The 17630-nt window shown below is 42.4% G+C and overlaps 1 protein-coding gene across 2 annotated transcripts in view; it reads left to right on the top strand.

Annotated features, from left to right (window-relative positions):
• UST (uronyl 2-sulfotransferase) overlaps positions 1-17630 on the top strand; it is a 321292-nt gene that overhangs the window by 119684 nt on the left and 183978 nt on the right. For both annotated transcript variants that reach the window (XM_032274507.1, XM_032274509.1), the window contains exon 2: positions 10630-10673. In XM_032274507.1, coding sequence (XP_032130398.1) covers positions 10630-10673 — 44 coding nt within the window. The remainder of the gene's footprint in view (positions 1-10629; positions 10674-17630) is intronic.

Here is a 17630-nt window from a genome sequence, read left to right as displayed (position 1 = left end):
TGTTAATAAAGCCATTTGTTTTAATTCAGTGGAAAATAATTTTATTATGGCTTAAATAAAGCTGTGCCAGCAATTTTCCTTCATCACAGTGTTTTGGGGCTGTGTTAATTATAAGCCATGAGCTGCTGGAGACATTTACACAGCACACAGACTCCTCATTGTTAGCAACGGCCGGTGTGTGCTGACAGCTACCTCTTAGGGAAACGCAACCCATGGTTTAACAGTGGAAAGTGTGGCATTAGCATAATTTTTTGGCAGGGACAAAGCTGTGATTGCAGCATTGCGCTCCACAGTGACTCCTTCATTAACAGTGTCTTATCAAGGCCTGGACTCCGGGGCGAGATGCTGCCACTTGATTGTGTTGTAGGTAACCAGAATCCTGTGGGAAATGGCTCGTTCTGAATAAAAGGGAAAGGATTTAAATGACTTGTGATTATGATTTGAAAAGGACCTGTTGAAGAAAGATTCTGGAAAGAATTGCTTGTGTTTGATCAAAATTGACACAGTGTCAAGGCAGCTTCTTTGACATTGACACTAATGCATATTATGGTTTCCATAAGGTGATTTAGAATTAAAACATTGTATTCTTCAGGGACTAATTCAGACTAAAATAGATCTGCTAATGCAAGGCTTCAGAGTCAAGAATAAATTATAGCCCCTGAGGTTCTGGAAGTTCATTTGCACATTGTTAAAGGTAGTTCAGATCATTGGAATTTGCGTGTGTGTGTGTGTGTGTGTGTGTGTGTGTGTGTGTGTGTATTTTAGAAGATATATCAAGATAATATTGGAAAGTAATAGGAAATATCAAATAATTATTTTACATTGATATTGTCCTTTATACAATAAACTATTCCCTGTCCTCAGGATTCCTTCTGATTTTCTGAATAATAAATAGAATTATAACTAAATATAACTGGCCGGGCACGGTGGCTGACACCTGTAATCCTAGCACTTTGGAAGGTTGAGGTGGGCAGATCACCTGAAGTCAGAGAGTTTGAAGCCAGCCTGACCAGCACAGTGAAACCCCATCTATACTAAAAATACAAAATCAGCTGGGTGTGGTGGCAGTCGTCTGTAGTCCCAGATACTTGGGAGGCTGGGGCAGGAGAATGACTTGAACCTGGGGAGGCAAAAGTTGCAGTGAGCCGAGATCATGCCACTGCACTCCAGCTTCAGCGACAAGAGCGAGACTCCTCTCAAAAAAGCAAACAAACAAAAAAGGAAATATAACTGATAAAATTTGGTAATATAAGATGGGGAAGTAGCGATCATTTATCAAGCATTTTCTGTATCCTGGACAGGCAGTGTGACAGTCCTATACACATTTAATACATCTAATTTACATTTGACTTTAAATTTAAGTTTACATTAGATATATGTATTAAGCCATTCTTGCATTGCTATAAAGAAATACTGGAGACTAGGTAATTTATAAAGAAGGAGGTTTAATTGGTTCATGGCTCTGCAGGCTGTACAGGAAGCATGCTGCTGCCATCTGCTTCTCAGGAGGCCTCAGGAAGCTTACATGCATGCCAGAAGGCAAAGGGGGAACAGGGGTCTCACAAGACTGGACAGGAGTGGGAGCAAGAGAGAGAGTTGGCGAGGTGCCACACCCTGTAAACAATCAGATCTTGCAGGAACTTACGACCACAAGGACAGCACCAAGCCATGAGGAATCCGCCCCCATGACGCAAACACCTCCCACCAGGCCCTGCCTCCAACACTAAGGATTACAGCTCAACATGAGATTTGGAGGGGACATCCAAATTATATCAATATATTTAATTATCTCAACTCTGTGACTTAATGTCCTCAAGTTGTAAATGGGGTCATTAAACATCAGGAAAATTAAGTGGTATTTCCAAAGTCACTTGGCTAGTAGAGGGCATGTCTGAGATTTGAACCCAGGACATTTGGCTCTGGAGCCTACAGAACTGACTCTACAACCCCTGGGCCACGTTCTTTGTCACTAGTCAGTTCTACTGAATCCATTAAGTGATTCCTCTTTGGCTCCTTTTCACTATCGCGTTACATATGTGTGATTGTGACTATTTAAAATACATGGCACCCTGATCATTCAATAGTCCTTTCCCTTGTCAGCAATTCTAACAATTTCTTCTTTATTTGTTTTGTTGTTGCTGTTCTCTATTGAATTCACATGGGCATGGCATTGAACTCTTCTGTGCTGACGACGTTTCATTATCTCCTCTCCATCCCACTCTGACAGCCTGGAAAGAAGGGGGGTGCCTTTCAGGAATGAGACCAGAGGATGTCTTTGCTTCAGATTTTCCAGAGCCCTTACTTTTGGATCCTGGGGGCCCGCGAAGTGTGTGGGGGACCATGTATGAGTGTGGGGATCATGTGTGAGTGCGAGGATCGTGTGTGAGTGGGGATCGTGAGTGCGAGGATCGTGTGTGAGTGGGGATCGTGAGTGCGAGGATCGTGTGTGAGTGAGGGGATCATGTGTGAGTGGGGGGATCATGTGTGTCTCCAGGACTGATAGACTATCCCCTGGTGGTTTAAGTCAAGTGGGGCCCAGAGAACTCTGGACAGATTGAGGGTGATGCTCTTAACTCCTCTTTTTACCCATGAAACAAAAGGGTCAGCAGAACAATACATTGTTTGCAGGAACTGTATGTTCTGAAATTGTAAGCTCTGAAAATTATTTCTGAAAAGATTTTTAGGGCCCCAGAAAGGTTGAGGCTCCAATATGGTTTAGGGGATAAGCTCTATGCTCAGAGGTGCCCTGTCTCAGCCCACTCCCAGGCAGCCTATGAGCTGGGCCTGGCCCTTTCTAATTTCTTTGCACCCCCCGGAGCAGGTGCTGACCACAACTGCTTGGTCAGCTCCCCTGTCGCTGGGAGTTCTGTGATCATCCACACTCCATCAGCATTTTCTTTCGACAAGAAGCTCGTGTTGTATAATCTCCCACCGGAAATGATGGTGGTGACCGGAGATGAAAATGAGCCTCAGTAAGATCTGTTATATTTTACTTCTGGAAAGTGGGATTCAGCCTGAATTATGAAGTACATGAATTTGTGTTTTGCAGCTCAGTGGCTCTCAACCTTGGCTAGACAGTAGAATTACGTGAGGAACTTTAAAAATACCAAATACCATGGACTTGTCCCAGAATAATTAAAATCAGAATCGCTAAGGCTGGGCCCTGAGAGCAACATTTCTTAAAAGCAGGCAAGTAGAATATGCAGGGAGGGCTGAAAACCTTAAGTGAGAAGACGGAGAGGGAGTGAAGGTGGCTCTAGACCTGCTACTGCCGCTCCTAGTAGTACAACTAGTACTGCTAGTGAACACGTGCTAGGTGCCTAGCATGTGCTGGCGTTCTGAGCGTTTTTCTTAGAACAAAATTATTCTCATGAATTCCTTACAATAACCTGTCAGCTTATTTCATTTTTACAGATGAGTACATGAAAAGCTTTGAGGGGGTACAGCAATGTACTCAGAGTGGAATCACGTTTCTTGGGGCATTCTCTACTACAAAGGTGAAATGTAACCTGTTTGTCTAGGTGCAGAAACACAAAAATCTGACCCCTCCCCTTCCCTCCCCTCCTATCTCATCCCATCCCCTCCCCTTCCCTTCTCTTCACTCCCTTCCCCTTCCCTCCCCTTTTCGACTTTTTGACAGGGTCTTGTTCTGTCACCCAGGCTGCAGTGCAGTGGCACGATCTTGGCTCACTGCATCCTCTGCCTCCTGGGTTCAAGTGATTCTCCCACCTCAGCCGTCTGAGTAGCTGGGATTACAGGTACCCACCACCAGTCTCAGCTAATTTTTGTATTTTTAGTAGACATGAGATTTCACCGTGTTGGCCAGGCTGGTGTCAAACTCCTGACCTCAGGTGATCCACCCATCTCAGCTTCCCAAAGTGCTGGGATTAAAGGCATGAGCCACTGCACCCGGCCAGATATTTGACTTTTCATATCCATTGTCTTGTCATAGAAAACTTACACCAGCTGAGACCCAGGTGTAATACAGTAAACAGTGATCTTCAGATTCTGAGTTACAAATCCTGGTCTCCTAATACCTAGAATCAGACTTCACATGAGTTTCTTGAAATGCATCTTTGCTCAAAATAGTTTATAAAACCACCAAAATAGAGAGACCTTAATAACATACTGCCATGCAGAGACTCTAGTAGTACAAATGAAGTCCTCCAAGTGCACAAACAAACTCCTGCTACTTGGATTTAATGCCTTTGTGCCTTTGCATGTGATCCCTCATGTTACATTTACAGCCTCCCTGGGAGGTCCCATCGTGAAGGGCTAGATGGGTAAGGTGAAATTTTGATGGTGCTGTAATTTAGCTGGTTGCAAAGTCTAAGATCACTTGCATTCTAGTCAGGTCATTTTAAAAACATGTTAAATCATTAGTGTAGTGTTGTTGGTTTCAGTGTTAACACATTTATAGAAGAATACTATAAAGATACTATAGAAGAATACTATAATAATATTATAAATGTGTTAACATTGTCATCAGTTTGGTGTATTGTTCTATAAATGTATAGAGTCATGCAACCTCCACCAGCCGCAAGGTATAGAAGAGCAGGTGGGGTTCTCAGGGATGGAGTAGGGCTTCAAAGCCACCCTTCATCTCCTCCACTTACCTGAGAGGCCTCTAAGAGGGTAAGGTCTATGGCCAGCCCTCACTGGTGACTTCTTGGCAGTTAGGTGACCCAGAAAGTTTGGTTGATGATAGGAATGGAAATGTGCCAAGTTTTTCCGGCTTGACAAGACACTAATTCGTGATCTCCAATTGAGGGACTTGAGCCATGAAAACAAGGCTGGAATCAAAACTCTAAAGGTATAGGTTACTTTCCAGAAATAAATGAAATGATTTATCCATAGAGGCCTCTGAAAATAAGAATGTCCTGCCTGGCAGAGTGCTGCCATCTTGATCTGAGCCTGGGGTGTCCTGGGTGGGTGCGCACAGGACAGTGGAGGAGGGTGTCAGGAGCATGCTTGTCCTCTGTCTTGGTCCAGATCCTTGCCAGCCCACTTCCACCTTTTCTTCCCTTTCCTGAATTTAGATCTCGAGCTCCATGCTCAAAGGCCTGGAGCGTTTGCATCTGCCCTTCCATTCCCACAACTTAACATCCACCATAGGCTCCTTGACAAGGCAGAGCAGCCAGAAGCTCCTTTGATGCCTGGGAGCCTCTCCAGGAAAGCTCGTTTTGATAACAGCACTCATCCTTTGATCTCCACAGGGTGCAAGTTACCAACTCCATTTTAAAAAATTCTGACAGTTTTGTTGACTTTGCACTCTGATGAAAGCGTAAAATCATAGGATGAAAAGCTCTACCTAAATATCAAATAATAAAATAGTTATACTCTAGAAGAAGAAAAAGTCGCCGTGTTCTGCTAAAGAAATACCTTGTGTCTATGCTACTTTTCTTTTCACCTTTTTACACCTCTCTTATTAGGGCAAAGAATGTATAGCCTCTGTGTTCTAAGAACCCGGGGCAGCATGGTGATTTGCTGGTGAGATAACTGAGGTAATAGGGCCCACGGTCCAGGTGCCAACATTGAGAATCCCCGTTCTGTGCATTAAAGAAAGAAGCATTAAGGAGAGTTGTCTCATTTCTGGTTGGGCACAGTGGCTCACACTTGCAATCCAAGCACTTTGGGAGGCTGAGGTGGGTGGATCACCTGAGGTCAGGAGTTTGAGATTAGCCTAGCCAACCTGTTGAAACCCTGTCAGTACTAAAAATACAAAAATCAGCTGGGCATGGTGGCAGGTGCCTGTAATCCCAGCTACTTGGGAGGCTGAGGCAGGAGAATCACTTGAACCCGGAAGACAGAGGTTGCAGTAAGCCGAGATTGCGCCATTGCACTCCAGCCTGGGCAACAAGAGCAAAACTCCATTTAAAAAAAAAAAAAAGAGTTGTCTAATTTCTGTCATATGTGCCATCTGATTATGAAAGTCTACAGTGAAGGAATGGAGGGAGGAGGAAGATAAAGGGGGAGAGGAAAGAAAGAAGGGGAAAGAAATAAGAAAATGACGAATTATCTCCCAGCACTTTGGGAGGCCGAGGCGGGTGGATCACGAGGTCAAGAGATCGAGACCATCCTGGTCAACACGGTGAAACCCCGTCTCTACTAAAAATACAAAAAATCAGCTGGGCATGGTGGTGCGTGCCTGTAATCCCAGCTACTCAGGAGGCTGAGGCAGGAGAATTGCCTGAACCCAGGAGGCGGAGGTTGCGGTGAGCCGAGATCGCACCATTGCACTCCAGCCTGGGCAACAAGAGCGAAACTCCGTCTCAAAAAAAAAAAAAAAAAAGAAAATGACGAATTATCTTAAAATATTTTTGCATTTTCTGGAGCAGGAGGTGTCCACAGTAGTCAGCCTATATGCATTTGAATTCTGCTGTGTTTACTGGCGATATGGGTAAGATGCTTAACTTATATCACCTGGAGGGGAGCTTGTGAGGATTAGATAGAACCATCTTTATAAAGTGCCTGGCAAGTAGTAAGCATTCAATAAATGTTGTTATACAATTCAGTGGCAAAAAAAAATCAGATTTTCACTTCTTATTTGGTTTCTAGGTCCTTCTACATAATAGGAAGTGCTCTGTAAATACTATCTAGGTGAGAGAATGCCTACTGGGGAGGTAAAGAACCAGTGCTGCCCATTGGCCACATCTTTTGTTACCAGCTTAGAAACTTTCATCATGCACATCAGCACTTCTCAATTATGAGGTAATGCTTAACTCTACCAGGGAAAGAATTTAGTGTAGACATAACCGTTAAGACAGCCACGAAGCCAGTGTCCTTAAAAAGTCACTGAATACGAAAGAGATAGAATTGACCATTTTGCTGTGATACACTGTTCTCTTGTTGTAGTTTCAGTATTTCTCACATTTAGAACTAACAAAGGATTTAACTGTTGAGTCAAAGGGATGCTATAGTACTCGGACCAATACCAGGTGGAAGGTAGTAAGGACGGTCAGGAAGGAAGTGTGAGATGCTGTTGGACCTGCCAAGCTCAGGAGCTAAGGAGTTAGTAGGTACCTGAGCCTGGAGTTTGAGGAAGGAATCAGGCGTTTAAATCATCCTTTTTAGGAGTTTTTAGAAACTTTGGTTCTTATGTTGAGTATTCTACACATCTATGTAGAAGTTTTACAAACTGGACTTCCTGTTTCCACTGAGATTGAATAGACAATGATAATAACAGTGACAATACTTGTATCAAGGCCTTTCTTGGTGCTTGGTCCTGACTTAGGTGCTCTATATGCATTATTCTACTTAATCCCACACCATGGCTATGATCTGGATACCATCATTCTCTTCATTTACACAAGAAGAGAGAGATAGAGAGAGGTTAAGAAAATGACCCAGTATCATACAGATAGCTAAGTCATGGCATTGAGTTGTAAGGGGCTAAATGATGAGGCAGACTTCTGCACAATTTGTGTCCTCTGAGATAGGTCTTTTCCCCAAAACTCCATGATTAGTACTTTTGTTCACTTGTTATAAGCATTGGGCAGGGTGTGGTGGCTCACACCTGTAATCCCAGCACTTTGGGAGGCTGAGGCAGGCACATCGCCTGAGGTCAGGAGTTCAAGACCAGCCTGGCCAGCATGGAGAAACCCTGTCCCTACTAAAAATACCCCCAAAATTAGCTGAGCATGGTGATGTGCACCTGTAATCCCAGCTACTTGGGAGGCTGAGGTAGGAGAATTGCTTGAACCCCGGAGGTGGAGGTTGCAGTGAGCTGAGATCGCAGCACTGTACTCTAGCCTGGGCAACAAAGTGAGACACGTCTCAAAAAAAAGAAAACCAAAACAAAACTGGAGACCCTATGGCTAAGGAGCAAACTGGGCTAATGCACTAATAGTACTTTTCTTCTTACAAGCCATTGCTAAGATTTTGGTGTAAAGAGTTAGTGAATGTGGTATTTCGTTCATTAAGTGAATACTGACTACCTACCTAGGCACTGTTCTAGGAACTAAAGCAATGAACAGGTCACACAAGTCCCTGTTCTCATAAAACTTGCATACTAGCTGCAAGAGATAGACAGCAAACAAGTAAATGAGTGTGCTGTTTTAGACAGGGTATTCTGAGTGGGCATCTATAAACAAGTTCCATTTGAACAGAGACTGAATGAAGAGGGTGGGGAAGAGCTTTTCTGGAACAGGATAGAGCCAGTTCAAGAGGCCCCTCGTTGACAAGAGGTTGGAGTGCTGTGAACCACAGAGAAGGTTGTGGTGGCTGGTGGTGTGTGTGGATGGGGACGGGGCTTGAAGGATGCAGGGCCTTACAGACTAAGGTAAGGAGTTGACTCTTGTGTGTGTAGAGAAATTGATTTTAAGCAGAGGCTACCATAATCTGATTGGTAAGGTTGAAAGATCTCTCTGGTTGATATATGGGTAGGAGAGGAAATTAGTGATAAAGACACAGGGCATGTCTCATATGGCCCAGAGGGGCTGGTGAGAAGTAATCAGATCTGAGTTACATTTTGAAGGCCAAGCCAGCAGGACTTGTCACTGGGTTGGTATTTACAGCATAGGGGAAAAGAGGGATCAAGAATGACTCTTGGGATGTGGCCTGAAAAATGGGCCATGTTCAGGGGAAGGGGTATATTGTATAACCCCATAAGGAAGACAGGGGAGGCAGAAATTTGGAGAATGGAATTGGAGCAAGTAGAGTTCTGTTTTGGACAGGGTAAATGTGAGATGCCTTTAGACATCCAAGCTGAGGTGCTAAGGAGTTAGTAGGTAACCGAGCCTGGAGTTTGAGGTAGCAGTCAGACATTTAAATCATTCTTTTTAGGAGTTTTTAGGAACTTTGGTTCTTATGGAAACCTTTAGTATTTTAGAAATATTTAGTTGTTGAGGCTGTCTTTGATCTTTGAGATTGATTCCTGGAGAACATGCTGGTGTATGTTGGGATTTCTCACATTTCCCCTGGGGAAGACAGATTCCCATGCTGAGCAGATGGGAGCTCCAGGCAGCCACACCAGCTGCATGATGGTAGAGTATTTCTAAATAGTTCTCCAGGCACAGGCAGCTATTTTTCTGAATTCTTTGACACATATAACCTCTTTACTAAGTCTGACATAGACCTTACATCTATTCATGCACGTTCTCGATGGAGTTCAGTACGTTAATTAAGGTCTAACAAATTGTTCGTCATGTTCACATTTAAAAGGGTCCTAAAATAGCCCAATCATGGGCATGCCAGGTGTTTGTGTTTGAGTGTCTTGTACACTAAAACTGGACCCCGATGTCCCTTTACTATATACAAATGGCCATTGTGGACACCAAGTGGGCTATAAATCAGAAGATGACAAAGAAAAAGGGATGGCTGGTGACTCAGTATGGAAAAACCTATAAGCCAGAACCCGCTTATTTATTGTGTTTGGATACGCTTCCCCAGTTCAGCTGTCCCTGGCCGAGGCTCTGCTTCCTCTTTTCTAGTCCAGTTTCTTAAGTCATTTTTGCTCTCTACTGTCAAAAGCACCTTTCATCCACTCAAACTAAGACACTGATCTTATTCCCCAATCATCTACTGTTCTCCAGAAGTATTCTTATGGCTTCATGATTTTCTACATTTCATTCCATTTACAAATTTGGTCATTTTTACTCTTTCTCTACTCACAAGAGTTGAGATGATTTTTTCTAGACTCACAAGAGCTCCCCATCTTGAGTAGGCTCCTCTGATTATACTGATTGAGTCATTGGCTCCGCCAGGTGATCAAACGTCTCCAGATGGTACTGTTTACCATGCCTGCCCCACGCAAAAGCCTGAGATGGCAGGACTCTAGGTAGGCTTTTCAGATGGGTAGATGCCTGAACATGATCTGGAAAAACCAGTCTCCTCTCCTCTCTGCAGTCTACCAGCTGCGTGGCTGTGCGCAGGTTACTGAGTTTCTCCAGGCCTCTGTTCTCTCCTCTGTTAAAAGAGGGCACTTCTAATCCACCTCTGATATTTGCATTAACTGAATAAATACCTATAAAGCACTTAGCAAAGTACTTGCTACATGAAAGGAAGTCAGTAAACTTTAATTCCCTTCCAAATCCCTCTAAGTCTTTTATTCATCAGGAAACAATAGCCATGCACCCTGAATACACACATGCCAGTAAATGGCTATTAGAGAAGACAGATCAAGCTCCGGAAGCACGCTAGCCTGAGGAGAGAAGAGAAATGGACAATGTTAAGTCAAACTAGGGAAAGAGAGTGTGGGGTTCAGGACTGGCAGCGTCCACATCATTTGGAAGCTGGTTAGAAATGCAGGTTCTCAGAGTGGGGCTGGGCGATCTTGTTTTAACAAGCCCGACACGTAATTCTGATGTACACTAACATTTGAGAACCAATGGTCTAAGCTAAACTCAGCAGATATTGGGTGAAGAATAATGGTGCGTGTTACTGCATGTATTAGGTATGTTTGTGTGCATACATATCCATGTGTGTAGAATGTTTGTAACAGCTGAAACTATTAATCAAACATGGTAATACCAGCAAAATTCAGTCAAACCAGTGATTAATTGCCTATTTTTCTTTGGCACTGTTGTCTGAGTAGAAATACTGTGTAACTAGAATGCTGATTTTCAATGACTTTGCACGAAATTCACTTGTGATTTAAAAAATTGATTCATCAACTTTTTTATTTTCTAGGAAATTCCACTTACTTGGATGACCATGGACCACCTCCTAGTAAGGTAAGGTCTTTGCGTGGGATATAAGTTCCCTTTTCCTTTTATCATACCTACAGCCTCCAACAAGCAGGAACAGTTCTCACCTGGACGTGAATCATTCACAAGAAACGGTAGATGACAGATGTGAAATTGATGTTTAGCTTCTAACAGGGAGGAAGCAGAAGAGCATGCAGATAGGCCAGATGACAGGGAGAAGGAGCCATCGTTGAACCAGTGGCTGTAGCTGCCAAGGCACTGGAGCCTGAGACTGACTTCAGACCTCTGGCAACTTCTCCTGTTTGCACTTCATTTTCATTTCCCTTGGCATCGATGCTGACCCACGGTGTGATTGCCACACCCGGCCTCCCCATGCCTTCGGGCTTTGGGGCTAGAATCACATCTGTCCTGTTCTCTGCAGCCTATCTGGGTTGGGATACTCCACTTGAGGCTCTGCCAGTACCTCCTCAAGGCTGCCCTGGCCTGGCCTGTGAGTCTGCTTTTGTTTTTCCTGTAAGCAGTTTTGTCTGACTTAAGGGGCAGAATGGTCCTTTAGTATAGTTTCCCTAACACTGTTTACTTTCTTGAGCTCAGTGAAAACCAAATGCTAATCTACTGAAAAACGAGAAAACTAGAACAAATTGATCATTGTATATAAAAAAAATACATGCAATGCAATCAATTATCCTTTATTCTAACCATATGTTCCTGGTACTTTTTTGACATAATTTTTTTTTCTTGTAGGAAATGATGGGGATAGTTGATCAGTACCTGGGAAGGGGTTGTACTTGGCAAAATAAGAAGTTGGCAACCCCCTATCTGTCATTCTTACTTCAAGAATGTTCTATCTGGCCTGTGAAACCCTAAAGCATAGACGCAAGCACTCTAGCTTTCCCTGTACTTGGTTTTCTTAGTCTTTGACCGCTTAAGGTGATGCCTACAAAATGCAGTTGTAAATATATGGTGAGAAGATAATGAACCACCGACCTTAGAGGCTTTGGGGAAATGTACTCCTGTATTAGTCCATTCCTGCATTGCTATAAAGAAATACCCGAGATGGGGTAAGTTGTAAAGAAAAGAGGTTTAATTGGCTCACAGTTCCACAGACTATACAAGAGGCATAATGCTGGCATCTGCTCAGCTTCTGGGGAGGCTTCAGGAAACTTTCAATCATGGTGGAAGGCAGAGGGGAAGCAGGCACATCTTACATGGCCAGAGAAGGTGCAAGAGAGATCGGGGGAGGTGCCACATACTTTTAAACAACCTAATCTCACAGGAACTCACCATCACCACAACAGCACCAATGGGGATGGCGCTAAACCCTGAGAAACCACCTCCATGATTCAGTCACCTCCCACTGGGCCCCTCCAACACTCAGGATTGTAATTAGACATGAGATTTGGGTGGGGATACAGATCCAAACCAAATCAGCCCCAAAGTCAGACGACCACCACATTCATGAGCATGAGCTTTGGAAGAAGATATTTCTGGATTCAACACTGGTGCTGCCACTTTCTAGCTGTGTGACATTGGATGAACTACTTAATATTTTGAGCCTCAGTTTCTCATGTGCCGGGTAGGACTAAAAATACTGCCCACAGCACAGGACCCCTAAAATGATTGAATGAGCTGATGTCTGATGAGCACTTGACACTGACATGCAATAAACAGTAAATCCAGGGTGACTGGCGTTAACTTGACTGCAGAAACATTAAAATCATTGATGAGATGTACAGCAGTATTTATCACAGTCATTGAATGGTTCTGTCACTTCATCCACCACCTGTTTATTGAATGACTCTGATGCTGCAGGCAGTAGAAATACAAATGCAAAACAAAGCAAGAACAACAACAACAAAAATAGCCTCCATTCTAGAGGAGCAAAAGAATATAGAGGATTATGTTCTCTCTCAGGATAAGGACCGTGTCTAACTCATCTCATATCCTCACATTCTTGCATTCACCTCAATGCACAGGGGCACATCGTGACTATTCATTAAATTTCACTGAATTAGACCATGGAATCCAGAGCTGGAATCTGAATTAGGTCTTCTGGCTTCCATCCCAGGTTTTTCACTAAGCCAGTATTCTCAGACTTTAGCTTCCATCAGAAGTACCTGGAGGCTTATTAAAACACAGATTGCTGGGCCCAGAATGTCCGATTCAGTGGGTCTGGGGTGGGACCCAAGAATGTGCATTTCTCTCAAGCTCCCACATGATGCTGATGCTGTGAATCTGGGGTTCACATTTGAGAGCCATTGTTCTAAAGGCCATGAATATAAAGAGAACCATTTCCTTAGACATTTTTGGTGGTGTTTTCACTGTTGATAGCCTAGAAAGAGTGATATGGCTTATTATCTAAAGTTTATTTATTAATGTAATCATGACTCACCATTGTAAGTTTTCTGTTAGTGAAAACATTTTTAGAGGAGCCAATCACCTGCCTAGGAGGGACAATAGAGGGGGAAAGACAAATGGTGCCGAAGGTCTGGTAGATGTCCCCATCAGTGACTTCCTTTGTCTCCCGGGTAGGGGCCAGGTGAAGCCCTCCACAGCCCCCTGCCCTGTCATGATGCCAGGGAGCGGGATTAGGTGGCTCTGCCAATGGGACCCATCAGCTGTTTTCCTCAATGGCTTTTTGTTCCTGGCTTGATAAACAGGGTTTTACCTGGTCTGAAGACCCAGACCCCCTTTTTACAAACTTGCCTTTTGAACTTTTTCCTTGGCGGCCAGCTTGAGTCATCACTTTGGTTTTCCTGCTGGCTTTGCTATGTCCACGTTGTCTGTCCTGCCTGCCTCTTTGCTGGGAGGGTCAGTGTCTGGATTCAGTGTTTGCTGGCCTCACTTCCCCTTTGCCCATAGGGTCTTCCCTAGCTGTGCCTCTTCCCGCTGCCCTGCAGTCTGCTCTTTAACTCCCCCCATCTCCTGCACCCCATAACTAAAGCTCTCTGGAATACGCAAAAAAATGATCAGGTTATAGCAGATTATTCAGACCCCTTTAGAGTCAACCCAGTTTTATAAACTCTTTCTGAAGTTTGAAAACTGGGAGCGTAATCCTTTTAAATCAGCAGAAGTTTACAGAATCTTTCAGTATATTTTCATTAACTGGGGTTGGAGTAGCAAAAACACTCTTGATTTTCTAAGCAGTAGCCATAAGAAGAATATAACAATGGGTAAAAGTAACACTGGTTTGTGAACATCTTCTCATCTGTCTTATTGCTTCTGGCAGGGTGGAAATGAATCCCATAAGTGATGAGGTCAGACTTCCGGATAAAGGCCCCTCAAGCGTCCCCTGGGGCGGGGCCTCAGTTGTTTAGATCTGCAGACCACTGGCTTATCCAGGGACAGGGTAGCATGCAGAGGACAAGGACTCACACATGTCTAGCCTCTGGAGCGAACCCTCACCCTGGCAGGGAAAAGCAAGACTCAATCCAGACCCATCTTTTTCATATTTGTTTAGCACTCAAAAATAACTTTTTGATGCCAAGACTGAAAGAGTTGAGATTTAGACAGAATAAGATTTTTAAGCCCTGAAAATATACTGAGGTTACAGGCGAGTTCTCATTTTATTAGAAGTTCAATTTCACAAGTTTCACATTCCACAAGTAATAGCCATTTAGGGAATGGGGTGTGCCACACAGCACATACTGGGCCCAGGTCCTCGTTCTCTCCAGTGTTTTCATGAGAAAAAAACAAAGGCGTCTGATTTTCACTTGTTTTTAAAATCCGCTTGAACCTCACAGCTCACCTCAGTTTTTGAGCTAAGCCATTATTTGAAGGTCGATGTTAATATTTTCTTTCGGTTGCCACATTTTACTACCACTTTGTATGTACACAGAATGCAGTGGTTTTAGGTTAGAGCAGTGATTAAGAATGTGCATGGAGCTCTCTAGCGAATGAAACAGAAAGATAATCAGAAGCACAAAAACAAAAGCATGATATCTCTTTTTGTAAAATTACATATACCTCTACAGTGACAGGCCTGGAAATGGTAATAGTGTTTTCTCCAAGTGGTGAGATTTGGGGAGGTTTTTACCCAGTGCCTTATACTTTTCTGCATAACTTGAGGTCATTAAAGTAACACCTGCTGGATCTAAAAATAAGAAAAAGAAATTTTCTGGTGTGAGGGAAAATTAAAGTTGAGTTGAAAAGGCTTCAGTGCTCTGTCCCCTGCAGCATTATCTGCAGTGTCCACAAGCCCAAGGAGCTGATATTTTCCCTTCTTGGCTTCACTTCACCTGGGACGTGGGTAGCTGGTGCAAGCAGCAGGCAGCAGCAATGATAAGTTCTGTTGCTAACAAATAGGATGTGGATATCGTTTCACATACATTCGCTTCCAAAATCCCATAGATAAGGGGAGAGCTGTTTTCTAAGCACCTCAAAGATAATATAATCACCATCCATATCTATAGCTGATACTGTGTCTGTTTTTTCCTGTGTGCCAAGCACTATGCTAAGCACTTTGCATGCAAAATTTAATCTCTGTACATGATATCAGAGAGGAAGTCATTTTTAAATGCTTACTTTACAAATGAGGGAACTGGATCTTAGAGGGACAGGCTAACTTGCCAAAGGTCACACACTAAGCAAACGTTGGACTTGGGATTCCAGTCCAGGGCTGCGTATATAGCTCCGGCGCCCATGTTTTTAGCCATTTCAAGATTACTAATTCAAGTAGAAATACAATAATTTTCTACCTTATTTATAAATTTTTGCACTTTCAAATAAGCAATCTGGTACATTGATTAGTACAATACACAAATTTTACCCTTCAGTATGCCAGAAAAAAATAGTCATCGCCGTTTACTATTTAACACTTCATTGTTTTTAATCAATGCAGTGAATTTTTTCACACCTACTTTATCCGTTTTCTTATAGTAACCTTTGTATACTTACCTGCCTTCAGCACCTGACCATTTTCAAACTGTATATGAAGTAAATTTTGGTGTACAAATTTGGAAAGGTGAAAGAATACCATCCCACATTCATTTAGCTAAACAAGATGGTCCTGGTTCTTTTCACAAAATATTATTTGAAGGAATCCTTCCTATTGAATGATTGACTATATAAGAATAGCATGTTTTTTTAATCCTTGTAAAATATTGTTCATTCAATATTTTTAGAGAGTTTAAGAGAATTAATCTATGATGTCATCATCTGAAGAGTCAGAGTCTGAGGTTGTATTTCCATAATCAATTTTATCATCATCATTAGAGTCTTCAGTACCATTGTCTGATGGCTTGCATTCATCTCTGATGCTTCTGTGAAATCTCTCTTTCTGTCAATTTTCTTCTTTTTGTCATTATAGGCAAGAATGCAAAATTCTAAATGCTCCACTCTATTTGATGAAAATTTAACAAACTACAAATATGGTGTCTCTACTCTCCTTTTAGATCTTCCAAAAAGAAAATGTAATACTTTGGGAAACAGTAAGAAATCTGGAGGATGATGCAATAGTGACAATTTATTTCATTAATGAATCATTCCCCTAGGCCTGCCCTGTTTAATATGGTAGCTATTAGCCTCAGATAGCTATTTAAATCTAAATTAATTACAATTTAAAAAATGAAAATTCAGTTTCTCCATTACACTAGCCACATTTAAAATTCTCTGTAGCTATATGCAGCTAGTGGCTACCGTATTGCACAAGAAACAATAGAACATTTTCATCATCAAGAAACATTCTACTAAACAGCAGTGTCCTAATCCATTCTGTTGTCTTATATTTTTCTATTACTTTAGTCTTTTTAAAGCTTATTTGGGAATAATTGATATAGAACTGGTGGGTAGTTATTCCTGAGATGATGAGATAGCAAAATGTTTCAAGATATAGGAATAATAAAATCACTAAGATTCCATAATGGATTTTAGATTTTCTTAAACAGTCTGCTGGACCCATACAGTAGTTGCAAGGTAGAATGAGTTTTATTCTCTTTCTTTTTTTTAAAAAAAGTACATTTTCTCTTTTTCTTTAGAACATCTCTAAGAAAGAATGAAGTTATAAAATATTAATCCATGCAAATAGTTAGAACTTCTTGAAATGCATAAAATCTAAAAAACTTAAAGTGGGCTCAGTGGATACTGATGTATATGGAGGGTTCAGGTATATTACTGATGTCTACACTTGTATATGAAGTCACTTTTATATATAAAATGTTATTTTTTGCATATAAAATATTAGTATTTAAAATTCTGTTGTAAAATGGGTTCATTAGAAGAAGGCTTACAATTATTATGCTGAGCCAGCAATCTCCAAATGAGCGAGGAGGAGTAATACGAACTGAGGTAATAATTGTATAGTGCTTTGCAGTGTCTGGCAATGAACCATTGCTCAATAAAGGTGAGTTCTTCCTACCCACACCTTCAGAAGCTAATTTCCCTTTAGTATTAGTTGTTGAATGCCTACTTAGTCTAAGGGATCACGAAGACATTTAAAAAATTGACGATGGGCTGGGCACAGTTGCTCATACCTGTAATTGCAGCACTTTGGGAGGCTGAGGTAGGCAGATCATGAGGTCAGGAGATCAAGACCATCCTGGCCAACATGGTGAAGCCCCATCTCTACTCAAATACAAAAAATTAGCCAGGCGTGGTGGTGCCCACCTTAGTCCCGGCTACTTGGGAGGCTGAGGCAGGGGAATCACCTGAACCCGGGAGGCAGAGATTGCAGTGAGCTTAGATCGTGCCACTACACTCCAGCCTGGCAACAGAGCAAGGCTCTGTCTGAAAAAAAAAAAAATGAAGATCATCTCTGTCATCTAACAGCTTATAATCTGGTTGCATCATAAAGTTTGATGGAATCAAAGACTGAGAGCACATGGTTCTGTGACTGATAGATTCTTAAACCTAAATGACTATATGCAGATGACCATGCATTCATCCAAGTGTTTACTATGCATCAAATTTGCCTTGGCCTCTGTACTGGGTGCTAAGACTATCCCACAGAATGCATAGTCTCTGCCCCCTATGAGTTTAGTCCAGTCA

The sequence above is a fragment of the Sapajus apella genome, unplaced genomic scaffold (assembly GCF_009761245.1).
Source record: "Sapajus apella isolate SASKATOON/1434 unplaced genomic scaffold, GSC_monkey_1.0 scaffold6, whole genome shotgun sequence".
In the NCBI taxonomy this organism is placed as follows: domain Eukaryota; kingdom Metazoa; phylum Chordata; class Mammalia; order Primates; family Cebidae; genus Sapajus; species Sapajus apella.
This window is presented reverse-complemented; position numbering and strand designations above follow the sequence as displayed.